At 54.1% G+C, this 27,926-nt stretch overlaps 1 protein-coding gene across 1 annotated transcript; it reads right to left on the reverse strand.

Moving 5' to 3' along the window:
* Positions 1-1,006: 1,006 nt before the first annotated feature.
* LOC121085915 (protein argonaute-1) lies at positions 1,007-27,926 on the reverse strand. Its single transcript, XM_040589026.1, has 19 exons — positions 27,808-27,926; positions 18,721-18,904; positions 17,840-17,960; positions 17,524-17,705; positions 17,069-17,205; positions 16,800-16,934; positions 16,417-16,504; positions 14,452-14,599; positions 13,995-14,114; positions 13,025-13,147; positions 12,414-12,547; positions 10,949-11,133; positions 10,623-10,782; positions 10,253-10,343; positions 7,884-8,078; positions 7,633-7,767; positions 6,642-6,743; positions 5,622-5,821; positions 1,007-5,215 (listed from the first exon to the last, which is right to left on the reverse strand). Exons 1-19 carry the CDS (start codon positions 27,830-27,832, stop codon positions 5,107-5,109), a joined length of 2,574 nt encoding a protein of 857 aa, XP_040444960.1. The 5' UTR covers positions 27,833-27,926; the 3' UTR covers positions 1,007-5,106.

Consider the following 27,926-nt stretch of genomic DNA (forward strand, 5'->3'; position numbering starts at 1 on the left):
TTCTGCAGCTTAGGCCACTGTAATGGGAACCAAGGGCCAGGGCTCAAATGCCAATCTAACATTTGAAACCGAGGAGTCCGACTTGTTTTCCAGGAGTTCAGACCCAGCTGCACAAGGCACAATTTTCTCTTATACCTCTCACAAAAACAACCCCCTTGAAACTCTAAAAGATTTCTGTTATATAGTAGGACTCCTTTTAAGAAAGGTGATACAATCTTAAGAGCAGCAGGAGGAGGTGTGCTGAATCCATGCAGGTGCTCATTCAGTACAATACATTCTGCATGCTACAGTTTAAGTAAATTAGGTAGCGAGTACGTGCATGCCATTAGCAAGCACTTCCTTAATATTGCTTAGCATTATTCAAAAACCCAGTTGCAGCTCAACTGCTAAATAATTCATCGTTTAAAGGTATGTCAACACACGTTTGCAAGGTAAAGCACAAGCAGATCCAAAGAATCCACAGGATGGCAACCCTAAGACAGGACCATAAGCTGTTGGCACTGGAGAGGACTAGGACGTATGCAAGCAATTCCAAAGCTGGGGAACGTTAAATATGATGCATTACAGAAACCCATTGGATCAAGTTTAACCCCAACCCAAAAGGAATCTGAAATCTGTCCTTAAAACACCTTGGAGCCAACAGCCTTTTACATCCCCCAAAGCACCCAAAGTGGCTGGAGAAGCAGCGTATTTTAATGTTATGCTTCTGGTATCTGGTAACTCAAGGAGCTCAAATTAAATCAGTTCTCAGATGGATGGCATTTGAATAAAAAGTGGAATTGGCTACCACATTCCAAGAAGTTTTAAGTACATATTTGTTCACTTAAGTGTTTCTCTCATCAAATTGAAATCTGGAAGGTGAAGCGTTTTGGATCCTCCACAGTTATCTGATGCAATTCAGCTACAGTCAGCATTTCACTGTTTGTCCCCAAGCCTTTCCCAAGTGAAGGGCCAGGACTGCGCACGTACCTTCCCCACGCAATCTGACTCAGGAGTGTCACCCCAGCATATTCACATTGCTTTTATTTAGGTCTTCTGCCAACAGTTACAGGGTAACAGACACTTGGGACTGCAAAGTCAAAGTTGCAAGCAAAAGTCAGGACCAAGGCAAAAAAGAAAAAAAAATTCCACAAAAGCAATCAAATCAAATATAAATACAATGTTCTGTAGCTCTTTAATCATACTGTTTTCTTTAATAAAGAGGTGGTTATGATCTTACAGTATTTCCTTTTGGCCTAATCCAAGGATTTTGTTACTCTTTCCCAGTCTTAATTCCACGCATACAAAAAAAAAATTGATATTCAACCTTTAAAATATAAGCCATATTTTCTTAATAAAATAAGTTTTGTGCTGCTGCTTGTTTAGTAAGTACTGTACATCAACTGTTCACGTCTATTTAACAAATGGACCATACAGAGTTCAAGCTAAAGCAAAAAAAACCCCCAAAAAACACAAGAAAAATAACAACCAAACAGAGCGTCTTGTAAACACCCTATGTACAGTTCAACACTTGCTCGTATAAAGGAGGTACGAAAGGGGCTAGAAACTGAACACAAAAGCACTGGAGTCCTGTAAATTTTTTTTCACAACTATTGAAGTGCAAATCACTCAGGCAAGATATGAATTTCACTTGTTTATTGCTGTCCTGCTGTCTGGCTTCCCTTCCTGAAAGAATCGCATTCTTTTACTTCACACTAATTTTCCAAGAAGAAAACCTTCCGCGAGGCAACGTTGAATGCTTGGGCTTCTTGACGCTAAGCCATCTGGTCGTACGTACGCTTGCTAATACCAGAACACCCCAGCCGCCCCTGGAAGCTCTGGGGAGAGGGCTGCTCTGCCCTCTCACCCCCGTTATGTTCAAGATATGAGAAAAAGGGAAACAAACAGCATTCAACAACTGACAGGTAAATGAAAAGTTACTCCTCTTCCCACAAAACTGCATGCACCTGGTGATGTTTCCAGTTGCAGAAGGAACACGTGCGCATGGAGAAGGCAGAGACTTGGGAGCCATTTGGGATGTCCCTGGGGGGGTTTGTGGCTAACTACAAATCCCGATATGTATCTGGGTTAACACCTATCCGCTATGGGTAGCAAAATGCACAGCACCTCAACATGCAGTTATTCGTTTGCATCTTGGACAAGAAAAGGGTAGAAACGCTGAATGCTGGAGCCGCGTAGAAGGTACAGTGCATAGTCCGTTATACAAAACATGCGGGTAACTCAAACCCCTTCTAAATTTCTTCAAAATGGAAATAGGGTTTAAAGGGCACAGCAGCTACTGAGTTTGGCTTTTTCATTTATTCAAAACCATGAAAACCCAACGCAGAGGGTGAAATAAGGGCAGAACATGATCTGCAAGTCAACAGCTGAGAGGTTCAGAAGCTGTGAAGCTTTTGTGTAGTTAAAATTGCTGTTAAAAGTAGGTGCTACATCAGCAAGTCTTCATTCATAGTTTTCTATGAACAGCCACCTTACAAATGAGTGCAAATCTTAAAGGTCCATTTTACATTTCAAGTCTCAAGGTTAAAAAAAACTGTTACAGAGCAACAAGCTGTTTCTGTAAATGCCCACACTATCTCTTTTCAAATGGTTAAAAATGGCACGTGCTATGCCATAGCTACTAAAAGACATTTCAGAATTCTAGACCCAACTAAAACACTAAACTAAAAACTAGAAACTAAAATACCTTTGCCCCTCGCTGCAGAACAGCAGCCAGGTGCTTTCTGTTGTAATGCTGGTGAACAAACTGATTTGCAGAGAGAACCTTGACCTCAACCCCAATTTTATTTCTAACGAGGGGCTTTCTAACACAAGTTGAGCGGGTACAGCCCCTCTGAGATCATTTTGCTTTCGATGAACACAAGCCAGAGTTCTGAGGATGAGATGGAGAGGTGCTGAATTTGTGTCACTATGCAGGCACTTGTGTATAGGAATGTAGGCTTCTCATGTTGACACTTAGTGTTGATGCATCCCCTACGCTCTAAAAGCCTTCCTAAGAGTTCACTACCCTACTGACCATGAATAGTTCCTGGTCTCCTCCCCGTCACCTTGTAAATATACAGCAGTGGAGGTTGACACAAGGTGCAAAGGAGAATATGAACCAAATACTGTAGTCTTGAGGAAAAATAGGACTGTGCTAAATGTAGGATCTTCACAAAACATGACATCAGTGGGCTCAGCGCTTAGTTTGCATAGCATATTGATGTCTTCATCTTTCACAAACACATTGCCCCAAAAGAAAACGGGTAGTGCGAATTCCAACGTGACCGATGTGGTTTTCATGAAGGCAAGGCAAGTTTAAACATCAGAAAGTACAAAACAAAAAAGGTGTGCTTCTATCCACGCGTACTGACAAGGGGCAGTGCTTGTGGTGCATCTGCCTTGGAAATGTGTTCACGTTTGGCAGTAAAATGATAACAGAGCTCTTCCCTTTAAGAGCTTGGTAGGAGTGTGCGCGTCGTTTTTTCTCTTGAAGGAAGTGCGGTGCACACTTTCATATAAAAAAAAGCCCAGATAATCTGCCCACATGATACTGGTAATGAGTTGCTACTACTGCCCCACTGTGCATGACGGTCATTCTGTGCAACAAAATGAGTGTGAAAGCAGTCGTTACGTTACTGTTGGGGAAAAGGCTTTTTTTCCCGTTACAAACCCAAATCAGCAGGAGTTTCCCCCATGACAATAAAAGGATTTCATCATTCTGACTAAGGAACAAATCTGGTGTGCTTTCAGAATAAAAAAAACCCTGTGCATGAGATCAGTGATACCATGACACGAAGAGCAGCAAAACCTAGCAGCAGAGAGGGTGGCAGTTTGGAGGTGCTGGAGTTGGGGTACGCGGTACTTCGGAAAGCAGCTGACCCGGGCAGATATGTGCCGAATGCACATGGGAGACGGGTGCTGAGGAGCACCCAGCGCTGCATGGACTGCAGTTGGTAACACTCATCGGACAGGAAACGTTAGAAATTTCTGGCGTGAGCCCACAGCCTCAGGAAGTGTGGTGATGTAAACTCTGAGAATGTTAATGACTTGTGTATTTTGGCAACAGACTCAGTATCATATAAAAATAATGTTTAGTAAAAAAATCCCGGTGTCCATCATAAAAATTCGAGGGGGGGGGAAGGGGAGAGAAGAAAGAAATCTATAGCGATTTCTGTCCTCATGGGATGAAGATGCCCCCATTTGTCAGAAAGTTTTAAATAACAAGTAGTACACTGGAAACAAAAATGGGTCAGCAGCCATTAAACGTGTCCTATATGAAAGTGCACATCTTTCAATGGAGTTTAACCACCATGAGGTCGTGATCTAACACAAACTGCAACTGAGGACCATAGAAATTAACTCCTTCCGATGGAAATACGGACCACCATCAAGACAAGATTACTATTTTCCTTACAAGATTAAAAACATTGAAATTTTGCAGCATCATAGTAAGGCACTCACCCATGGAAAAGTCTGTGACTGTTGCTTCAAATGGCAGCAGCTAACTAGCTTTTAACACAAGGAAGACAGTTTTCAGTTCTGAGCTAAGTGCTAGGGTGCCTTACATTATATGGGGGGAATTATTCGGGGGTGGGGAACTGTTAGTGTTAGAATTCTCCTATAAACTAGTTGTTTTTTCCCCTTAACCCATTAAAGCATCTCATACTCTAAAATATTAGTTTTATAAATCTAGTCTTCTGTTTTAAGGCTCTAAAAATCCCCTCCCCCCAACCCCCACAAAAAATACCTACCAGCGCCTGGTGGGCAACGGAGGACCAAATCGGCCATTTCACAGTCAGGAGTCTATAGTATTGCATCTTAAAATGAAAACCTGCTTCCGCCTCCTGGGAGTTTTATCCCTTCCTTGAATGCCTTCATGTGTTTGGTCAGGTCAAAATTTTGCAAAGCCAGAAAAATTAAAAAAATAATCATCAGTCTCTTCCAATCCTACAAAGGTGTTGGATCTTTCTGTCCCGTGGTGCTGGTCTCCTGCCTCAAATCGACGCTGCCTGCCCTGCAGTGATTTCTCATTGGAAAAAAAACAAGGTGTCCCAATGCTTCCTTTTTTGTATGGCTCCTACAAATCTGAAAGCTTTCTTGAGTGAGGTAACAAAAGTTAGGCTTTCAAGCAAAGTACATGGTACGTAAAGTGTCCTGATGAACCTGCACAGCCTTCGCCAAGGCCTGGGGGTCTCTGCCGTTGCTCTGTCCAGATATATGGCTGCCCTCGCCGCTGAAAATCAAGGAAATCACTGCATAATTATTTTGTATTTCTCCCCACAGGAACACTGAGAAACCCCCTCGGAGATCAGAGTCCACCGAGCTCCGGCATCTCACCACAGCATACGGGGATGCTGCACGTGCCTGGCACTGCAGAGATTCCAGCACCTTGAAGCGGCTGGTAACACTCAGACACCCCCGGGGTGCTCCTCCAGGCCCAGGACAAGCTCAGGATGGGATGTAACCCTCCTTTACCCGCAGTTCTCCCTAGGCTGGGACCTAAGAGGATGCAGCTACGTGCCTGTCTCCCCCCAAGCACTGCTGGGACATGGGCACTTTCAAACATCAAGGCAGGGTGCTCATGCTCCTGCCCATCCCTGGGGTCTTCCCTCCTGGGGCCATGGGCAAAGCCCCCTCACCTGTCGTGCTCCTTGTCCACAAGATGGTACCGCGCTCTGAATGCTACCAGTCGGGCATAGTACGCTGGGGCCGGGATGGAGACCGAGCGGGTGCAGCGCACGTAAGTATGGCACAGCTGGTATGTGAGGATCTGCAGCTCATCCGCGGTGAACCGGTTGTCATCCCAGAGCACGTAGTAATGGGATGGCCGGCTCGTACCCTGGGAAGGAGAGGGGGCAGCGTGAGAGGTGGTGCCTCGCATCTGCATCACCTGTGCCCTGATCAAAACGACCCAGAAGACAGCCTGGGCAGGAGAGATGCCCATCCTTCCCTAATCTGAGAACCCCACACGTGCACAGGCACTGAAAGGCAGGAAAGCCCTTAGCACCGAGGTGCAAACCAGCATTAACGCTGCTGCCCTGTGCCCAGGAGCTGCTGGTGCTTCTGCGCTGCCACCCCGGCTCCCAACACTGCATCACGTATCGCACTGGCTCCCCACCGAACCGGGCCAGCTCCCTGCTGTCCTCGCAGGGGGAGAGGAAGCCAAAAAGCCTCCCTTGTGGAAGCAGCTGTAGATTACATGAGTGCAATTTTTTCAGTACTGTTTCTGACTAATCCTGGCTGCCTGAAGAAAGGCAGCTGCAAAGCAAGCCGCCTGCTCCAGGGATGGCTGGCCCCAGCTCTCCCGCCCACAGCCAGACAACAGGTCTCTGCTGACTACCAGGCGCCCCAGCGAGCCCGGCCCACTCAGACACCAGCTGACAAGCTGCTGAATTGGCCAGTCTGAAGGAGGAAAATCTCATAGGAGAGATCCTTGGCTCCAGCAGAGAAATCGAGTACGTGCCACATAATGCAGCAGCAGTGCAGTCCTGGCACCTGCTTGCCAAACCACCGCAACGGCAGCTTGGATCGAACTGCCCACGTCTCCGGTGCTGGAGGGGGACTATGCCAGGGCCAGGTCAGATGCACAAGAGTACAATCTGCAACAACAGCCAAAGAAAACCAGCAGCATTACAACAGCCAGCTCTGCAGCACGGTACCTGAATGCCTGCATGACTGCACAGGTAGAAGTCGAACTCAAAGGGATGGGTGATATTTGTATCCACTGTTGTTCCTGCTGGGATGTTCCCGCTCTTCCCAATCTACAGGGAATAGAAAAAGAGATCCAAGCACTGTAGAGTTTGGTTAGTTCCAGCTGCCCAGAGCACCGCCCGTAACACACCTGGCCCTGCACCAGGGCCATGGCGCAGGATGCCCATCTCAGCATCTCGGTTTGAGAGCAACATGCAAAGCCACTCCCCGAGTGCCCGTTAGCGAGGAACAGAAGCAGCTCATTCTGCTCTGCTCCTTGCCCCAACAGGCTCACTGGCATTTTCTGCAAGCACCAACACCAGGCATGACATGGAGATAGAGCAAACAGCACCAAGAGGAAAGTAGGCAGGGCAAGGGCTGGGCACTGGCGCATCCTACTGCAGAAATAAGGATTGTGAGCAGAATTCCAGTGATCCCTGCAGAGTGTAAACTAGAGTCTCTGCCATGACAGACTGGGGCTTTTGCACCCTGACCAAAAACTGTCCTCAGTTCCCAAGATTAAATCTTCATGCTCTGGTAGAGCTAGAGTCCAGTTAGACTAGATCTAACCACTGAATTTAGATCAAATCCACGAAAAGCTACAGCAATCAATGTTACTGCACAGCACACAGCTGTGAGCAAGCAAGGGCTTATTCATCCTGTCACGTCAGCGGCTACAGCTATCACCAAAACAACAGATGTTTTCAAGCTGACAGAGGCTATTTCAAAAGTCACCAGGATCATCAGCACCCGGTAACTCAAAATAACAGCAAACAGCTGTCTGGGTTTCTAGAAGCCTAATCTGCATGGACGCGGGAGTCAACGAAGAAGCACGTTTCATTCAAGAAAGAGCCTTCTGCTTGCTAGTGATGAGCTTTCCCCTCAGCAGTCAGGGCTGGCTCTTCCTAAGGACGAGGGATGAATCAGCCACCTCCAGCCCTGGCACCCCGCGGCGCTCACCCTCTCATTCTTGTCTGCACAGAAGAGACGGGTGTGATGTCTTTTCTGGACAACAATGTAAGTGATGCCAGGCTGGTAATCCTTTTCCAGTTTGATGCAGGCGTCTCGGATCGCTAGGAGCTCATAGTGAAGGATCTGGAGAGAGAAGGGCACACAGAGTGAGGGGGGACACTGGCACTCTGGCCACCCCCGTGCACCCTTAGGGAACTCCATGGGAGCCAGCACAACTCCGCTGGCTGACGGGTCCTCACCTGCGGGAGCTGCCCCTCAGGAACGCCGTCACGGTAGAAGATGATCCTGGTGGGTTTGAAGCGGGTGGATTTGTAGAACTGGATGAGGAGCTCCCTCACCATGTAGGACAAGTCCTCAATGATTTCCTGGCGAGGACGCTGCACGCGCACCGTGGCACAGTACCGGCTGGGGTGGGCATCCATGCTGCCCACAACCTGCAGCGACAGAGTCAGGCCAGACCCATGTGTTACAACGGGAAGGACTGAGAGGATGTGGGACATTCCTGGCCTCTGCCTGCTTCAAACACCCACAGCTGGCAGCCAACAGAGCACCTGAGCTCACAGGTCAGATGGGACAGCAAATACCATACAGGCAACTAGCGCCCAAAAGGGACATCCCTGGTTGTGGTCACACCCTGGTTTCACACTGCCATGACCTTTGCAGCATCTATGGGAATTCCCAGTGAGACACTGAGTGATGCGGCTGCGGGGGCTGTGGCTGCTCCTCTGTCTCCGCTTTGCTCATCCTGCCCAACAGTAGAGGGGCAAGCGGAGAGTGGGGCTGCCCTTTCCACTTGCCTAAGTCCTTCTCCCTCCATCCCTCAACGAGAGTTTTTTGGCTTCTGCAAAGGACTGTGGGACCCCAAACCCTGCTCTGCTGGTTTTGCCATGGCAATGACAGCCCCCCGGGGTACAAAACCCCACCTGCAGTTGCAATGCCACTGCTGTAACAGCTGCTACTGAGCTCTACATCACAGCCAACACCCAGGGAGCCCTGCAATCAGCCAGTCCTTACCCCTCCGACTGCGGCACGACTGCCCTGCCTGCCCCGGGCTGCCCAGAGACCCTCTGCCCAAAAGGTGACTGAACCAGGTCAAAGTTCACACAGAGCATCTGCCAGCATCACGTCCCGCCCTGCGCCTGCCCTCGCTCAGCCGCAGGCAGTGGAGCTGCCCCAGATGGCTGCGGTCTGTGCCACCAGTGTGGCCGCCTCCTGCGCACCCGGCAAAGCCGAGTCACTGTGTGACAGCCGTCGAGCAGGGAGTTCTCATCACAGCCGAGCACTCTGGAGGGGAGACCTCAAAGACATCAGGGCAAGGAGGCCGAGGGCAGCTGGGCTCAGCCGTGACGCAGGGCTAGGGGTACGGCATGAGTCACAGCTGCCAAAGTGGGTGCTGGCCCACGCTGCGAGACAAATGCCTGGCTGCTTCGCTGCACCACGGCTAGCAAGGACTTTGCTGTGCTGTCCACATACCCCCGAGCAGAGGGCAAGCACTGCAGACCCTACATCCTCAGCAGCATCAAGCCTGCTGCCCCAGCCCTCAGCATCGGTTTCACTTTTGTTTTGCAAACGGAGCTCTAGGGTCTGGGGTGCATCACCGGAGCTGATGTGTGCAACAGAAATGTTTCCTTTAGCTTCATTCACGGGCCCCCTTCTATTGTCTAATTAACAACACATCAAGGACAAGATCAAGGCCATCTACCCTCCTCCTCTGCCACAGCTTCAAAAAAGCTTTCAGAAAAATTAAGAAAAAACGCCCACAGTGGTCCTGCACAAAAAAACCAGAGATGTTTTCAGAGGGGAAGTGCTGCCGCCAGGAAACAGACTGTTCTGTCCCACCCACACCTACAGCAAACAGCCAAAAGCATTTCCCAACCCCTTCTAATTAAGAAAAAAAACCACTCCTCCAAAGATGCATTTGCATGCCAAGGAAAACCTGAGCTATGAGTCCTGGAAAGTGAAGAACTTAATAGGAAAATGCTGACGTGCTTAATTAAAACAGACGCTAAGAGAACCTGACACTCTCCTTTGCTGCAACGAGCACAAGACAACATCTTACAGCCTGATGAAGGGCGCGAGCTGCCACCCAGCCTCACTGGCACACAAGAGGCACTTCACTTGATGGATGCTCATTATTCACTTGAGGTGAAGGCAAATCCTCCCCAAAAGGCTCACAAGCAGCCCAGTCAGCCCAGCTGCCCCCCTTCTCCAAACCCCAGCTTTCTAGCCTGGGGAAGGCCCCAACCAGGGCTGTGCTGAAGGACTGGTATGCCCAGGGGTGACTCCAGGGAGCACAGTGGCCGCGTGGAGCTCCCCACATGCCCTGACAGTGCTCACGGGGTCCAGCACATCACGAGCCCCATCTGCTGGCAGCCACCAGCTCTCCCAGTGACTCCCCAAAACTGCAGCTCCTCTACGGAGAAGCAGGAGGGAATTGGGGAGCCACCTCCCCAAGAATGGCATCGAAATATCCAACAGGGCACGGGGCCACCCTGAAAAGTGTCACCATGGGGACAGTAGTGACACAAGCCCTTTATGGACACACGAGTCCTGTTCCAGCTCCTACAGGGCTCTTGGCCACAAGCCTGGCCCTGAACAGGGAACTTACAGCTGTTATGGAAGGTTTCTTCCCATCGCCTGCCGGGGGGTGAGTGACATCGGCCCCGAGGAAGATCACCGGCTGCTGAAAGACGGCAGAGCTGGTGGGAAAGAAAAGAGAAAGCAGCAGTCAGCATCTTGGGGCCACCTAAGGGTGATGCACAGCCCAACAGAGATAAGCAGATCACACACAACATGTCTCAACCTCCAGGCTCTGGCCTGGGCTCATCAACTGCTCATTATGAGGCAAGACAGGCTGCAACCCCCCATTTCTAAGAGCTACGCAAGGCCCCTCTTCCCCAGGTAAAGCTAAACAGGCAGCACCACCAGGGACCGGGGAAACAGGCCCCAAAAACGTGAGAGGCAGTGGCTGTACGAACCGCTGGTGAGGCACAAGGATGTTGTTGATCCCGCCAAGCTTGACGTTGATCTTGAGGCAGAGGTTGGAAAGGGTCTGCGGGGAGGTTTTCACCACGTTCTTGACCTGGACGCACTGCGTGGCCATTCCCAGGAGGGTGTCCCCAACACGCTTCACCTCAGCTGCGGGCAGAGGAAGCAGATGAACACACAGACAATCAGCAACGTGCTGCTTCCAGCAGCATCCTCGGGAACAGGGAGAGAAAGCACCACAGAGGAGCAGAGCCAGCCCTGCTGAGCCAGAGCAAAGCCCTTCTCCTCTCCCCACTTGCCCCTGCCCCAGACGCACCATACACCGGTGTTTTCCCTGGCAGGATGACAATGATGAGCTGAAGCCCCGAATAGGTGTTCTTGAGGTGTCGAAACATGGGCTCCACACTGTCTGCACCCTGGGCGTATTTACAGAAGCAGGGCTGGCCTTGGATCGGCATCCCCGCATCCTTGGAGATCTTGCGCAGCTGATCTGTAAAGTTCCTGTGCCCGGGAGGAGAAGCAGTGAGCCCTGAGCCCTTCTGCACGGCAGCTCTGCCACACACCCCGGCCACCGAGCGAGAAAAGACCCACGGCTGGAGGGCTACACCACAGGACAGAGATGGGGACAACACATCATCACGCCTGCAGCTTTACAGCAACCAGCAAGCACACAGCACAGGAACCACAAGGCCAACACGTGTTAGAGCTGAACTGTTCCCAATTTGCGCCCTCTTACCCAAGTACTGACTCCTCCTGAAGTGACGGAGCTGTGAGCCGTTCTCCATTAGAAAGCTGGAGAAGGAGGGAGCAGACCAGCTGCCTGGGACAGTTGATTTCCAGGTGATTTGCAAAGCTAACGTAAGCCTTCACTTACCAAACCGGACAAAGTGCTCAGCCACACTCTGGATTTTTGGATTACCAAGGATAAATTTGACGCAGTGATAACCAGAGGGAGCAAGGGGCTCCCAGCTCTGCCCCAAAGGGGTCACAGGAGTGCGGTGTCACTCTCACCTGCACCCAGCTACTGTGGATGTAGAGACACTGAGCTGCTCCAAACCATCCCAAACATTAACCATGCCAAACAACCAGAAGAGGCACACAAAATGCTTGGCTCAATGCATCCACTCTCAGTCACGAGACACCCAAGTCCCCAGCAGAATCCAAAACCAAGGTGACCATTTCCCTTAATCAAATAAAACTGTCCCCATTCTATGTCACTTTGCTACTGAAGCAGAGAATCTCTAAGCTACCAAAGCTTTTCAGAAAGCCTAAGACTTCTCTGTAACAAAAACCTGTGGTGAGTCAGGCTGCTTCCTACATGAATTACATTATTTCAGGGAGAGTATTGGGGAAAATTTTAATTAAATATCTCTCCGAGGAGATTCAGCTCCGAAGAGTTCAATATAGCTTTAGGGCTGGAGTATCAGACTGTGATACTGCAACTACCTGGTGCAAAGAGCAGATGAAGGAGAGTCTGACTGTCAGCTCACATGTGCTGGAGTGTTGATGTGCTCACTCCAACCTGCCAGGCTTTGCGATGGCTCAGGGGCTGTTTGCAGCCAGGATAAACAGTCAGGCATTCTGGGTAAACTAACAGAAACAAGACTGAACACCCAGTCTGAACTCAGATCAAATTTGTACCACGAGGAATTCAGCTGCGTGCAGATCCAGTGTTAGCAATGAAAGACATGCAGCCCCAGGCTGGGAGCAGCAGGGTGGCCGCACCACGAGCCACAGCTCCCCTGGCTCACCCCACTCGCGCGGGCTGCCCCCTTCCTTACTTCAGCACCTCCTCTCGACACTGCTTCTGCGGGGCAAAGCAAGCAATCGCCCAGACTTTGATCTCAATGCCGTTGTAGAACTGCTTCCCTCGCATGTCCCACACGCCTTGGTTGGGAGTTGCAATGGCCCGGTTCTGCAAGGCAAACAGACGGTCAGAGCGCTGCCGCATCCTGCCCGGCCCCACGCTGGCAGCCCCTGGGGAGCACCCACACGGCTGTGGTTCTGCCCCCCATCACAAAGCTGCACAGCCTCGCCAGAGCCAACTCTCTGCACTGCCAGGGTCTGCTGCGGTACTCAGCGACGGACAATTCGCAATCTCAGCTCCTCAACAGTGATGGAAAATTCACCTGAGCTGCCTCACCCTGAGCATCCCTCTCCCCTTCAGCAAACTTTTTTGTCACTGAATGACTCTTGGCTACAAGTTTTGGAACAGTTATACTGCCAAAAAAACCAAAAAACCCAAACCCAAGGCACTCTGATGAAAAATTTCCACCTTTTAACCTACAAACATGAAGGCAGCACAAGTTCTGTGCAGAAACAGTGTTTTTGGGTGTGAAAGCATCTCTCTGCACAACGTAGCTGCACACCTGGGCAGTGCAGCCCTGCTTACCCTGCCTCCGTACTGCAGGATAGGTGCCGGCAGGACCCTCCCCGTCACCTCCGTCATGTCATCCTTCACCTTGATCCCAAACTCCTGAATGTATGGATCCAGGTTGTAGCTGGCATTTTTCATCTGCAGAAGGAAGGAAGGGCCATGGGAGGGAGTGAGACCAACTGTTGCATCTCACACAGCTTCAGCTGACCGGGAAACACAGGCACATGAAGTCTTGTCCTCTACAGAGCTGCAGTCCTCTTCATAAGGCAAGGGCAAGTGGTTTAACACAAAGGGCCAAACCCTGTCCTCCAAGGTGACCCACGGGGGACCTGATTTTTGAACGCACTGACCAAAGCAACCGAAAGCAGCACCTGCTCCTGAGATTTAAGCCTTCAACAGGAAGGTTCAGACTGGCAGGAGACTGTTATCAAGTCTCAGAAGGAATATCAGATGTCCCTGGCTACAAAAGCCCCGAGACATGCATTTGGGTAACAAGAGCACCATTAACCAGCTCCTGCCCAGCCACTGGTGGAGCTGGGTTTGCTGTTCCGCTGGCTCAACCCAGGCTGACCTGTAGATAGAGTTCCTACACCACAGCCCCACGATACACAGTCCTCACGAACACCCAGAGCTGGAGTCAATTCTCTAATTTGTTTTCCTATTTTTAGTTCCAGCTCCCTTTGGGTCAGGTTCCATCAGCACGAGGACCTGATGCTGCACACGAGTTTTCAGTCACTTTGAGCTGGGCTGCTCTATGCAAATGTCCGTTACACAAATGCAGACAACTCTGACCAGGGACTCAGTAAGAAGACGGGGAATAAAACCAAGCTGTTAACCTCATCAGCATCTTTGGAGGTCACAGCTCTCCAGTGTAGAGCAGCTGAGGAGTGGGACCCCAGCAAGGTTCATCACAGACACACTGCCATAACCCACCATCAGAGCCGCAGCCCCGACACTGCCCCTCCCAGGGACTCGTGCCACATACCAGGCGACTAATTTCCTCCTGCCTGTCTGGCGCAGACCTGGCTGTTGCTTTTATCATGGTTGACGTTTGATTGTCTGTGAGCTTCTTGATGCACCGCTGGCCTGCCACGATGTTACACACCTGCGCAGGATGGGAGAGACAGCAGCCAAGCGTCAGGGAGAGGTGAGACATGAGGAATCACAGCTGAGCTGCCCCACAGGCATGGCACTCAAGCCCTGCAGCTAGCCCCAGACGAGAGATGCCTAGCCTGCAGCTGGAGGAAAATGGCATTTTTACAGCATGGTCTCCTCCCTCACTTACTAGAAGCGGCCCTTGCCAGGTCAACATTGAGGCAACTAGTGCCCATGACACATTAGCTGCAGAATATTGTGATGCATCTGCCAGCAAAGACCACTTGCCTTTGCTTTGCAAGGTGCCCAAAAGCTGGAGTGCCCAGCAGTGCAGAGCCGACACTCACCTCCAAGGGCAGGTACGTGTGCTTCTGCTCCTGGCCAACCTGGAGACAGGGTAGGTGAGGATATTTCAGCTGCAGGTTGTATTTCTGCTTAAAGTACTGAGCCACTGTGCATTCCACTGTCTGACCACTCTCCAGCTGCAGGGGAAACCTGGCAGAGGCAGGACACGAAGGATGCACCTACTCAAAACAGACACTTCCAGACCTCAAGCACTACTTACTCTGGCTGGGAAGAGAGGGAACTGGCAGGCTCCCACTCCCAGCTACCATAAAAGAAAATAAAAGCACAACAGTGGTATTTTCAGAAATCGACTCAGGAATACTCTGACCCCAGCGTGGGACTGAGGTCCCTAAATAAAGCTCTCCCTCGCTAATCCAGCTAATCAGGGCAAATGTTTATTGCAGGACATGCCACGCATGCCACCATCAGGTACATAAATACAGCACACTGCTACTCAGGAGGACTTCTGTGCTTGGTGCCCTCCCTGGGAGCTGAGCTGAGCTCCAGGGAAAGGTTAGGTGGCCTCTCCTTGTACAGGGTGGTGGCTCTGGGACAGGCAGAGCGGGCGTGGGGGACAGGAGGGGTCTATCTCCCTTCAAAACCACAGGGGGAAAAAGAAAATCAAACTTCCCGGTGGTGAGGCTCAGGGGTGCCACGCCATCCACAGCCAGAGCGCACGATACCCAGCCTCACCCAGCACCAGCTGTTTCTGGCACCATAAAGAACTCCATGAAAACAAAGCATTGACCTGATATCCTTTATGGAGCCAAAATTAGACAGGAGAGCCAGCCTGAGCACCCTGGTGAGGCGTCACATTCCTCCTGCACCTGCCAAGCCCCAGGACTGGGACACAAGGATGCTGGAGCACCAGAGAAGCAGGGTGCACAAGGTGACAGGGACACAAACAGAGATACACTCGGGGATGGGGTTGTACAACAAGGAAACAGCTGTGGCAACGGAGGTGTCTCCACTTTGGTGCGGGCTCTGAAGCCTGACAACACCGGCCTGAGCAGGCACTGCTGGTTTGGTACCGGGCAAGAACAGGGAGGAGAGCTTTTCTGCCAGCATTTGGGTTTGTACAGCATGAGCCAAAACTTCTTGTTGTGTTCATTTTTTTTTCCTTTTCCTTTTTTTTTTTAACTGTCGGCAAAATTTCTAGAAACATTGCAGAAACTTGGGGGGCAAACAGCCTGAAAAACATCCCCCCGCCTCCCCTCCAGCTCCACTCAGCGGGCACCCAGCAGAGAATACAAGCACAGCCCCTCCTGCCCCAGCACTGCCCCAACGCACATGGGGAGGTCTGGGGGGTTTGCTTGCTCTCCCCCCTCTGCCTCAAAGTTTTGCTTCCAAGCCTCCTTGGGGGCAATTCCCGCAGCAAACCCCGCTGATGAACCCTGGAACACCCATGGGCTGTGGCATCTGACAGCTTGGTGCTGAGGCTACCTCTGCTGTCCCCTTCCCCTTCCTGGTGCTGCAGCCCCAGTCTGTGGGGGGCTGTGGGGAGCAGGGCAGCACCCTGACACAGAAAGGGGCCCAGGCCCAGCCTACTCCCAGGCACATGCGAATAATTTCAAGGCAGGGAATCGCTTTATCCCCTGACAAAGCTTCTGCTTTGGCAGCGTCTATTTTAAGAAAGAAGAAAACCAAGCTCAGAGGTAAAAACTAGGACAATTCCTGGCATGTTAGCTCCCGCCCGCTGCAGTGCACCGCCTGCCAGACAAAGCATCCCCTGCACTCCCACCCAACCCTGCATCCCACTCGCCTTCATGCATGGCACAGAGCTGCCTTCATGCAAGGCACAGAGCTGCGTGAACTGCTGTGCCCAAAACCACTGCAGAGCCCCAAACACATCTCTTTTTGCCATCACAGGCTGGAGTTTCCCACCCAGCTCTCCCTAACGACACCAGCAGCTGTTAAAAAGGAGAACAGCTCAGATTTTTCCAAGGGCATCTTCCCACCCGCCTTACGTCTGGTGGCTGGCTGGCCGCCTGGTAACGTTACACACACGGTATTTCCTCTTCATCTGCCCGCAGTGGGTAACCTCGACTTTCAGACCTGATGCAAGACAGGGAGACACAGCAGAGTCACTGGTAAAGGTGGGAGCAATTCCCCTTTGCAAAACTTCCCCGGGACACCACCAACACCTTTCCTTAAGTAATTAACTGTTTGCAGAGCAGGTAATGCCTTGCGAAGTGCACGAAGGAGACAACGCTGCCCCAGGAGACATTTTAAGTGTGCAAGCTCTGTACCCCCACCTTGCTGCAGGGGCTGGGTGGGAGAGAAGCCACAGCCAGTGCCTGAGGCAGTGCCCGGCTGGGGATGGGTCCCCGGCACTCGCCGGGAGCTCTACCTTTGATCTCCTTGGTGAAACGCACTCTCTGCGAGTCTGTCAGGGGCTTCGGCTGCTCGTCGATGTTCCGGATGTCTAGCACCTCGCACATGAACTCAATTACAGGCTGGGCTTTGTAGAAGGCAGTAGCCGACACTGCGGGACAGATATGACAATGTGTCTCTGCTCTCTCCCAGCAGACAGACCTGGCCAAGAGCCAGCTGGATCCAGCCTCCCCAAACGGCACCCAGCCCTACTGGTGCACTTCCCCAGCACGAAAAATACATCACCATCAATGTTGAGCATCATCTTCCACATGGCAGGCCTGACGGACTGGTGGAAACCGAACCAGACCTCCCTGCCGCCTCCCAGGGGGTGGTAGTAGCCTTCAGGAGGGGAGAAGAAGGAGCGACCGACAGGAGTGTACCTGCGAACCAGGGCAAACCACGTCAAACAGCACACACCAGCCCCACCAGCAGTGACCGAGCAGCACCCCCAGCCCCTCTGAGCCATCACTTGCCCCCACCACTGCATCTCCCCATTTATTTTGCATCCACAGCAATGGCACTGAGCGGCATGGCAGGCGTGGCTGCCTCCTCCCAAAGACCACCAAGGCCAGTCCCAGTCACATCAGCCTGCCAAGGGCAGCCGGTTCCTTCCCTGGCACACTCAGTGCTCATGGCACAGCCCCTGCCACCCACCCATCGGGCCACCCACCCATCAGGCTACCCCTCGGTGCAGGTACCTCATGGAAGCCAAGTGCCTCATGGCAACATCCAACGCCTGGACAGACTCCAGGGGAACAGGGATCTGCCCGCTGACCAAGGCCTCGTGCAGCATGCGCCAGCTCACAATGGCCATCCATTTGATAGAGACCTTAAATATCCTGTCCTTGCCTTCCCCTGGGATCGTCACCTCGAAGTCAACCTGGGTGCAGAAGGGAAGGGGAAGCAATCATGGCATCCCTGCTGACGCAAGGGGGAGGAGGTAATTTTCAGCTGGTCCTTCCCAGGCAGCAGGCAGGTCACGCTGCCTGCACTGGGCTTGCCACCCCCTCTTACCCGCTCATTTCCAATGGGTAAGGCCGTGACAGTGTAGATGTTCTTCTTCCCATCATAGACAGGCTTTCGTTCGCCAAAGATCTGCGGTTTGAAGTGCTGCACCATGTACTCCACAACTTCCCTATGCAGGTGAGCGCGGCAAGAAAGAGAGGCAGGGGGAGAGAAGGGTAAGGTGCGTTTTGCCAGTTTCTTTACAGCCTGACACCTCCTATGACCTGCCCGGTCCCCAGGCTCCCTATCTGGGGCACTTCTGAGTGAGCAGAGCAGAGCGCTCCGCAGGCAGGAGTGCCCCCAGACAAGCAGCCACATGCCTTGCCCCACAGCTCGGCACATCGGCTTTGGCAGAATGCGTTTACAGGGCATGCAGGAACGCACACCCGCCAGAGCTGGCTGCGAACCCGCCGCGCGTGCCGGGAGGGTGAGAGGGAGCGACCCACTGCCTGCGGCCACCAAAAGCATGTGCAGCATCTGCTTGGTGACCTTCAGATGGCAGAGCTACCCAGGCTGCCAAGGCAGGAGGGGACAGGCAGTGAGCAGGACATCAAAAAGAAAAACAAAGAAAAGAAAAGTACGCCATGGCCCAAGGTCTGGGCTTGCTATTTTTAAATACAGGATTGCTGCCAAAATAGCACAGCTGCTTTGAAGAAGCAGGGGGACTGTGCTGAGGTTCAGGACCTCCAAGGCTGTCAGGGCCAGGAACCAGCACTGCTGCACAAGCTGTGGGCTCCAGCCACCCACAGGCCCTGGACAAGGCTGTGACCCCTGCCACCACGTCACCCTGATTGCTTCCACTGGTGAAGACAGAGCCAGGCACTTAGGGAGCCTCCACAAGGAAACTGGAAGCGGGGAACGAGCGCCAAAACCTCTAATACTTGCCTTACCTGTTGACTCTGCGTGGACATTTGTCAGGCTTGATATCCACTTCATAATGATACACATCAATCTTGGGAATGTCCACTTCAAAGTAGTTGGCCAAGAGCTTGATGGGCTTCCCAACGGTTCCTATCCCGGGCCGACGCGGCGCTTGAAATACCTGCTGCAAGGGTGGCAGGTATGCGCCTGCAGCTGCGGGGAGAGAAAATGGGTCAGGAGGGCCAGGAGGAACCCTGCGCCCAGACAGACAACGCAGCACTCTCCACCACTGCATCCCAAACTGGGTGGTCTCCCACTACTCACGGTCCTGGCAGTAGATGTTGGTGGCAGAATTCAGACCAGCACAGCTGAGAGCAGCTTCCCTGGCCACCATCCGGCAAGCACCGCCACCAGCCATGCTGTCAAAGGGCAGTGCCAAGCCCTCTGCTCTGCTGTGCCACCACCAGCTGTGCAGATGTCAAACCATCCACCAGCAGATAAATAACCTCTGCTTTGCCTCAGGGAAAGGAACTTACCCCGAGCCATGTGTGGCAGCAGTACGGATCTGGGAGAACAAGGGACTCCCACTACCCATCCCAGCCAGGGGCGCACCTGTGTCCTGGCATACACAATATCCGTAACTCAATTCCCTGACCAGATGCAGGGACAGAAGGTTACATTCAGTTCTCCTGACACCAAAGGACAGGTTGTACCTCATGTCCACATTAAAAGCGTTTTGAAAGTGCCTGCTACACCGCCGCAAAGCTGCACTTCAAGTTCTGTTTCACACAAGCAATGTCGCAATAAGCAAACAACGAGAACAGCGGCAAGAAACTTTCCAGCCCTGGTTTTAAAAAGCAAGTAGTGCCCCGTATCCATGCCAAGAGCTCGCCACGGGTCTGCAGCAGCAACCTTCACCTACAGCATGTGGGAGACGTCAGCACACTGAATTAGTGAAGATACACTTAAGACCAAGGCCAGCCCTCCCAGGGCTGTGGTGTGTTTTTACTGCCCATTCCTTCCCCAGCTCCTGCAGGAGAAAACCCTCCGGCAGTGTCTCTCTGGGCACCCCCAGCATCCCATCCTGCAGGATGGTGTTTGCCGACCAGCAAGCACAGAGAGGGCCAAGCATCGCCTGCCCTGCTGCACGGCAGTGACGGCAACATCAAAGCCGACCCACGCTGTGCTCCAGCGCGCAGAGCACTTTGTTGTAAGGGCAGCTCCAAAAATAGCCCGGGTCTGACAGCGCCGAGCAGGAGGCAGCACTGGACTTACTGGGTCGCAGTGTGAGGAGAAACTGGATGCCGTTGCAAACCCTGAAGAAGAAAGCACCCATCCAACGCTGCCAGGGGGCTCTGCCATGAACAGGGTGGTCTCACCCAGTTCCATCTGTTGGTTGTGGCTGGTGGACACAGTACCCTTGCCTCCACGTATTTTTCCTACAAATACGTCACACTGTAGTTTGTGGAACACCCAGGGTGGGTTTTAGCAGGGAAGGGGTTTGCAAGCACCCTCCACCCCTGTGCCAGGGCTGGGGGGTCCTGCCAGAGGGAGCTCAGCCAGGACACCCCAGAAGCACAGGCAGCCTTTGTCCCACCGACCAGCCCTGCCCCACTGATTTACAAGCCAGCGCCGGCACAATGGGGAGGATCTGCCTGGTGGGAGGAGGCGAGGGACCACGTCTGCTCTGAGGAGAGAAATATGGCCCCACCGAGACACCCGGGACTTCTGCCAGAGGCGAAGCGAGGGGCCAAGGAGCCAGCAGTGGCCCCCCCCACCCGCCTCCCTGCCAGCTCGCGTGGTGACAGCATCTGCCACCTCCAACGGGAGAGCAGCACCGGCTCCACTGGCACAGAGCTGCGTGTCTGTCCCTCTCCATGGGGATGCAATTCCCTGGATACTCCATCAGCAAGGACCTGCAGACACGTGCATTTTCCCCTCCATCCTGCAGCAAATTTTGACTCACTGCCGGAGGGAGGCCACAAGAAACAGGAAACACGTTATTGCATCTGCACTACACGATTATTTAACTGCTAGATTTCCCAGGATAACAGCTCGCTTTGGTTTTATACTGTTTATTAATGATTGTGTTTTAAACTCCAGGTCACAAGATAACTCAAGTCCCGGTATTTGAACTTACCTTTTACCCCTCCCCAATGTAATTCTCAACAGCTGTTCAGCCAAAAAAAAAAAAAAGTCGGAGAGGAAGGCTAACTCCAGGGAAGTTGCCGATAAAACCCAGAGAAAATTAAAAACAGTTTGATGAAACCTCCTATGAATTATGGGAGGTAGCGAAAAAAAACAATTCCAAACCCCACTTCAAGCAGCACGGGCCCCAAACCTGTGAAGAGGGAAGTACGAGTTTTTCCACAAAGCCCATTATACAGACTTACTAATGAAGTTCCGGAGGTGCAGGGATGGGAACCAGCGCAGGGCCACAGGACTGAGCTGCGCTCCTAAAATGACAGCACCCTTGGACACAAAGTTATCTTAAAATATTGCAGCAAATATTTGCTGCTCTCCGATGTGAGATCTGCTTTTCCTGCCCCATTCCCACTTTGCCTGCCGGCACCTATCCCAGTTTGTATCTCCGATTTGTTTCTCAAACCCCGCAAGATCTCGGCCAGCTGGGCCGGGTGCAGGGAGCGCAGCATGTGGATATTCAGAGCGTTCCATCTGGGTAGCCAACTGTCCAAGTCAGCCCCCAGACAGCGACCCGGCTCCAATTTAGGCTCCTGAACACATGGTGCTCTTAGCACCCTTTGCTCCCATCTACTTTCTTTTTAAATCTAAATTTCAATTCCAGGCTAAAAATATCAGAAGCAAAAAGAGAGAAGCGCAGCAAACTAAGCTTCAGATTTGCTTTTTACTTTTGCACCCCATCAGTGCAACACTCTTCCTGCCGATGGACGGCCACCTAGCCACAGGACACCGGGGGGACGGAATGACCCTTGTGAGTGTCCAGGGGCTGAACTGCAGCATTGACTTCGCAAAGCCAACCTCTGCTCTTGCTCCTGGCCTGTGGCAGGAGCCCGGGAGCTCCACAACCTGCTGAGAGCCCCAAGCCTGGGGCTAAGCCAGCCCCAGCACCTCTGTGGACAAGGCAGCATAGGACTCAGAGCAGTCTGACGAGCAAGACTGGGATCTCTGAGGCCAACATGGGGCTCGGAGCCCTGCAGGCACTCACAGCTGCTCTGGGACAGGGTGACTGCGAGCACCCCCGTGACAAACGGCTGCGTTGTGCTCCAGGGGCAGCTTGTTTTAAGAAACTGATTTTCAGATGAGCTACTCGTGGTGTAATTCATGTCTCCACATGACAAACATATCTTGGCAATCGCCAGCTCCCTGGCTGCAAGCTGATGCATTTTTAAATCATGGTTCGCAATCAAAGAGGCATTTGCCAGCGCTGCTGGAGCCTCCGGTCCCTGCTCTGCCTTTCGAGCAAGAAACTGCACAGCCCACTCACAAGACCTGCCGGAGGACAGCAGCTCCCCGCTGCCCTTCCTGCAACCACATCAAGGCCAGCACCTGCAGTTTCTCCTCTTCTGGACCTTCTCAACCCCGAGACAATCCTGGCAGCAGTGAGCGTGACAGAATCTCCACATGCCCATGGTGTCCCCACGGATGCCAGGGATGCAGGGCAGCAGCCACAGGTGATCAGTCGCCCGGCAGCGCTCAGTGCCAGAGAGGAGCTGAAGCCAGTTTGGGGCTGGCAGGAGGAGTGACCGAACAGTCCCACAGCCGTTGTGCAACTGCACTGGCCAGGCCAGCCCGAAAATAACACTTTGCTGTACAAACCCTCTCACCAGAGGATCACCAGATGCTTTATGAACAAAAAGCCTCGCAATTAGGATCATAAATCTCAGATGAAGGAGCCTGCCTCCAGCAACGCTAAAGTTGGCTCAGGAGTTTCATGTGAGCCACGAGATATTGCAAACGCAAGGTAATATAAATGGGCAGCCTGGCTGGAGGGAGCAGCACCGTGATGGCAGGGAGATGCTCCGCAAAGACCAAGCAGGACACAAGACCAGCGTCAAGCATGGGGAAGTTCAGCCCTGGGCTGACTCCGAGGGTTTTACTTTGGCGACTGCAGATACACCGTCCTTGAATGCGACGAGCCGGAGCAGCCACCCCAGCAGCCCAGCCCCAAGCTCATGCTGCTCACCCGGAGCTCGCCCAGCAAAGTGAGGAGTGATAATTACTTTTCCTTTCTAAACTACCTTGAGATCCAAAGATTTTTAAAAAGCCATTATCTTCCAGTGCAAGTGCACAGCCTGGCACAGTGGTGCCTACCCAAGACACAGCTATTGCAGGGAGGGGGGACCAGGGGTGATGCTCAGCGCCCGATGGAAGCTGCAGCATCCAGCACCTCTGGCGTGCGAAACAGGCTCTTGCCTGGCCTTGGCTGCTTTGGCCCAGGTGGGAGAGACCCCAAAGCACTTTGGTGAACATGCAGGCTGGGCTCACCCCTTCCCATGCCATGTCCCTACCCCAGGGCGCTCACGGTCTCCCCCCAATTTGCCTAGGTGCAAATCTTGCCGAAAGCCACCCTCTGCCTGGCTTGGAGGACACTGTGCCAAGGAACTCAGGCAGTGCGACGTGGTATCTGCCAGCACCTGGTGCCTGCAGCCCCCAGCTGCAGCTCGGAGCAGCAGAGAAGGGGCCAGTGACGAAACGTGCCAGTTCCCCTTCGGTAGAAGCCTCGTTAAAAAGCGACCCAAACCACCCAGAGACAGGGGGGCTTCTGCATACCTCAACTCTCCATGGCGAAGCTGCACAAGCTCCCACTTTGTCATGTAAATGCAGGCGCCCGGGCCGGGGGCTGGAGGCCGAGTGTTGTTCCTGCAGCACAATGCGGCCAGTGAGCAGGATGAAATCCGCCTGCCATTATAAATTCAGCGGCCCGGGAGAAATCACAGACTTTCGCACACAAAAGCCGTGCCCTGGGGATGCGCTGGTGGCGGGAGCATTGCCGCCATCACCACCATCCCTTCGCCAGGTGCGCGCGGAGCACCGGTGGGCAGAGATGGCAGCGAGGGCAGCGCTGCCAAGGGAGAAGTCCGTTTGGGGTAAGAAGCACTGGAATACGCTTTGTTTCTGTTATTTATTGTAACAGCTGGGGAACACGACCCACTGTCCAACAGCTGCCTGTGTCCCAGCAAAGCCGCCGGTGGGACGGCATGAAATTACCATGTCATTTAAATCCTCTCCAGCGCCACATTCAGCCGAGGGGCCGCGGGAACCAGGCCGAGACAAAAGGGAGTTTTATTGCGGCGGCGGCGGGTCTGCGATGGCCCCCTCCCCGCACACCCAGCCCCGCCAAAACACAGCCGGCAATCGGAGAGGAGCAAGCGGGGCTGCGGCATGCCAAATGCTGCTGGACACACGGCATGGTCCATCCTGATCCACCTGGGTCCCAGAAACCCCCAGGGAAGTGAAAACCCCGTCAGCAGGCAAAGGAAGCAGCAGCACCAGCAGGAAAGGCAACTGCTGGCAGGGCGAGCGATTGGCTTTCCCAGTCTCCAGGCTCAACATCTTCAAAACCGCCAGCTCTGAGCAGCGACCGACACTGTCCCACAGAGCCCAGACTTCAAAAAGCACCATCTCGTTTCTGCCATCCCAGACATCCCCCCCCGCCGCCTGCTCCTTCCCAAGCTGCCATGAGCACAACCAGGTTCACGCAGCTGCAGGCGCTTTTTGGTTCAACACTAAACCGAGTTTAAGTGTATCGTGCCCACAGGGGGCAGAGGGCTCCAGCCGCAGCCATCGATACGCAGCACTAAGCCCGTCCTGTGCACCAGAGCCCGTCTTCTGAGGGAATGTCTGAGCTGCCCCAGCCCTGCTCCTGCCCCATGCTGTGGCGGCTGCATCCAAGAAATGAGCCAAAACAGGCTCTAATCTGGTTTACTACGGTATTTACTTCTGAAAGCAGTTCAGTTCTTTGTATCCTTGAGACCGAGTGCCAAGCGCTGCAAAGGGCATCGTTGTGCCATGTCAAACCTCAGCTTTCCGCCTGGAAATCATGGGCAGTGAACTCTAAAGCGTCAAGGTAAAAATTTGCCCTGCTGCCACCGAGGCCAGCGCCCCCACACCCCAGCACACACAGTCCCACTGTCCGCGTTGGGCCAGAGGTGAACCTGCAGATGCTGCGACAGAGCAGAACAAACAGCAGCAAGAGCATCGCCGCCTCCACCACACCCACTCACAGGGGTCGCCAACCAGCTGCTTTGGCTCCAGGGAGAGCAGCGCGGCAATGCCAGTGGCACAGAGGTGGCATGAGGCAACCTGCAAGGCTCTTACTGAGCTGGCCCCAGCTGCCCAGTGGTTCCACATCCCCCTTTTCAGTGAGAAGCACCCGGCATTATGAGTGCCACCACTTTGCCAAACGCACCAGGTGGCTCATCCAGACTCTGTGTGACACCACATCACAAGCCTGGGGTCCCCGCAAGCGGTGCCTGGACTGGGTAAAGGCTGCTCCCGCTCCTGCCAGCCCCACAGGGTCTCACACTGTTCCCGCAGACTGTCCAAGCAGCAGCCAGGGATGCACAGAACTGGGAGCCACAGACAAAGGCAGCCCCCAGTGCCTGAGGGCACAGTACAAAGGCGACACCGGCTCCTCTCCATGTCCCACCACAGTCAGCCCCGTTTCACCACAGTCAGCCCCGTAGAGCTGCCAGCCAGGGGCTCCAGTGAGGAGATTAAAACCCACGCGCAGCTCTGCCACAGATCACCCTGCCCAAAGAGCAGCGCTTTTCTGCCTGATTTGGCTTCCTTTTAACGTCTGCCATCTTAATAACTTGTCTCTGTTTTGTTCTTCTCAGGGTTTAGAGAGAGGCTGCAGAAAGCGTTTAGAGATAAATCATACATGCCGTGTCTCCAGGCAAGGTGCTTCTCCCGGCTTTGTTTCTTGGTATAATCCTGTCCCAGAAACAGGCACATGCAATTTCATGTTTCCTGAAGATAAAGAGATCCAACAGACGGAACAGCTTTGGGGTTTTTGCAGGGTTTAGCACAGGAAGACAACGGTTAAGGTCAACAACGTTTAGGAAGTTTGCGAGGGATAAAGAAAACTAAAAGTTGGGGGGAAACCGAGTTTAATTTTTAAACCCACTGCACAAGCATGCCTCCCCAAGCAGTGCCTGCAGGTCAGAGGATGTCCCGGGTTCTCCCACTGCCTTTCCAGGCACCTTCATGTTGTGCACTTCCAGGCACACATGAAGTTTCTGCTTTATTACCCCAACGGGTCGCAGCCTGGCACCGTCAAGGCTCATATGTGAGGCTCAGCCCTATACCTGGGGACCGTCAGCAGGCAAAGGGGTGCCAAGGCAGGGCAGAATCCGCAGCGGTTTCTGCAACACAGGGTAAACATCTCCCCTGCACGCAGGGTGACGCGGGTGGGAGCATACATCCCCCCAGCCAGATTTGAGGAGGAAAGGAGAAACTCCCAAAAGTACAGCCCCCCCCCCGCCCCCCCCCCAGGGACCCCTGTGCCATCAGTGGGACCGAAACGCAAACCCAGCACACCTAAGTGTGGCCCCATCCCATCCAAGAGATCGTTTTATAAAGCACCTGAACAGAATCAGGTACGACTGGTGGCAGCAGGGTGTAGGAGCGCCGGCAGCGTTATCTGCATCGCCCAAGGCGGCAGCACTGCTATCGCCCCGAGGCGCCGGCAAAGCCCAAGCTGCGCCAAATCACGGCTTCCAGAGGCCAATAAATCAGCCCCAAACACAAAACGCCAGCAGCCAGAAGGTAACACAGACATCAAGAGATCTCCATGCCACACTTAAAATTAAATACTGTAAGAAAGGACCAAAGTTTGATTGTAAACACGCACCAGCTCCACGTTAAAATCTCACCACGCCGCTACATTATGGTGGGCAGCAAACTTGCCAGCCTGAGAGCCGTAGAACGGCAGCAGTTCCCAGTCCCCACCACCCCCTGCCCTCCTCCTGCCTTATTTTAGGCACCAAAATCCTTCTGCGGCTTAGAGCAGCACAGGTTAGCGATGCTCACGCCGGGCATGGCAGCGAGCCGCTGCCGAGGCGACAGCCCGGCCAGTTTCGGGGAAGGGCTCTCCAAACCCCCGCAGAGCTGCCTGACACCAAGGGGCCCGGACCGAAAGCTCCGTCAGCTGCTTCTGCCTGCAGCCAGGGGTGCGAAGGCAGGGCTGGGGGGGCACGGGGTGACCCTGGGGCTCAGCCCCCGCGGCCCCTCGCCGGCAGCCGGCTGTGCGCTGCCCCGGCTCCGCGCATGCCCCGGCGCAGGGAGAAGAGCCGCTTCGTGCTGTCACGGCGCACAGCATCACCGGCTCTGTGCCAGCTCCCAGCCCGCACCCCGAAACACCACACCGGGGGACAGGGCCCCGGGCGGGGTGGATGGGGACACGGAGGGGACAGGGCGCTGGGGGGATCAGGGGCTTGTGGGGGATGTGGGGGGACTGACAGGGAGCTGGGGGGGATCAGGGACCTGTGGGGAAACGGATGGGGACATGGGGGGGGACAGAGAGCTGGGGGGACGGATGGGGAGCTGGGGGGGACGTACGGGGAGCTGCTGCAGCTGCTGCTCCGTGTGAAGCAGGCCCCTTGCGCAGGGCTCAGCACCGCTCTGGGGGCACCCCCTGCCCCCCCCAGCCCCGTACCCCACTCCCACGGGTGCTGTGTCCCCTCCCACCATCGCCCCCTCTCCTGCTCCCTGCCCTCGCTCGGCTGCCGGCCCCCAGGCCCGCTGGGGCACAAGCCAGGCAGACAGGGCGGCCCTGCAGCCCCCCCGCGCCCCCAGGCCCCCGCAGCAGCGCTCCCCGCAGCGCCCCATTGCACAGGCGTGTGTCCCCCCCGCGCCCCCCTCACCCCGCAGCGGGGCTCCCCCCGCCGCAGCCCCCGCCACGCATCCCGCCGCTGCCCCCCGCGCCCCCACGTTACAGCCCCCCCGGCCCGCATTGTGCAGCCCCCCGGCACTGCAACTCCCCTCAGCGCAGACCCCCCCCGCTGCACACACACACCCGCACACACCCCCCTCCCGCTGCACACTCCTCACCCTCCGCTGCACGCTCCGCCGTTACACGCTCCTCACCCCCCCGGTGCGCAGCGCCCCGGCCCCTCCCCCGCCGCCGCTACCTGCTCCCGAGGGTCCCGCTTCCATCCCATCCACGCGGGCGCCGCTCCGAGCCGGGGGCCGCGCGCAGGGGCCGGGGCCGGGGCCGGGGCCGGGCGGGGCGGGGGCCGGTGCTGCACCG

Source organism: Falco naumanni, chromosome 3, assembly GCF_017639655.2.
Source record: "Falco naumanni isolate bFalNau1 chromosome 3, bFalNau1.pat, whole genome shotgun sequence".
Lineage (NCBI taxonomy): Eukaryota > Metazoa > Chordata > Aves > Falconiformes > Falconidae > Falco > Falco naumanni.

Coding starts and splice junctions, on each gene's coding strand:
- LOC121085915 (XM_040589026.1), bottom strand. CDS start 27,832: ATGGAAGCGGGACCCTCGGGAGCAG. Junction 18,905..27,807: donor AGCGGGACCCTCGGGAGCAG/GTAGCGGCGGCG, acceptor CTCTCCCCGCAG/CTGCAGGCGCATACCTGCCA. Junction 17,706..17,839: donor TACCCATTGGAAATGAGCGG/GTAAGAGGGGGT, acceptor TTCTGCACCCAG/GTTGACTTCGAGGTGACGAT.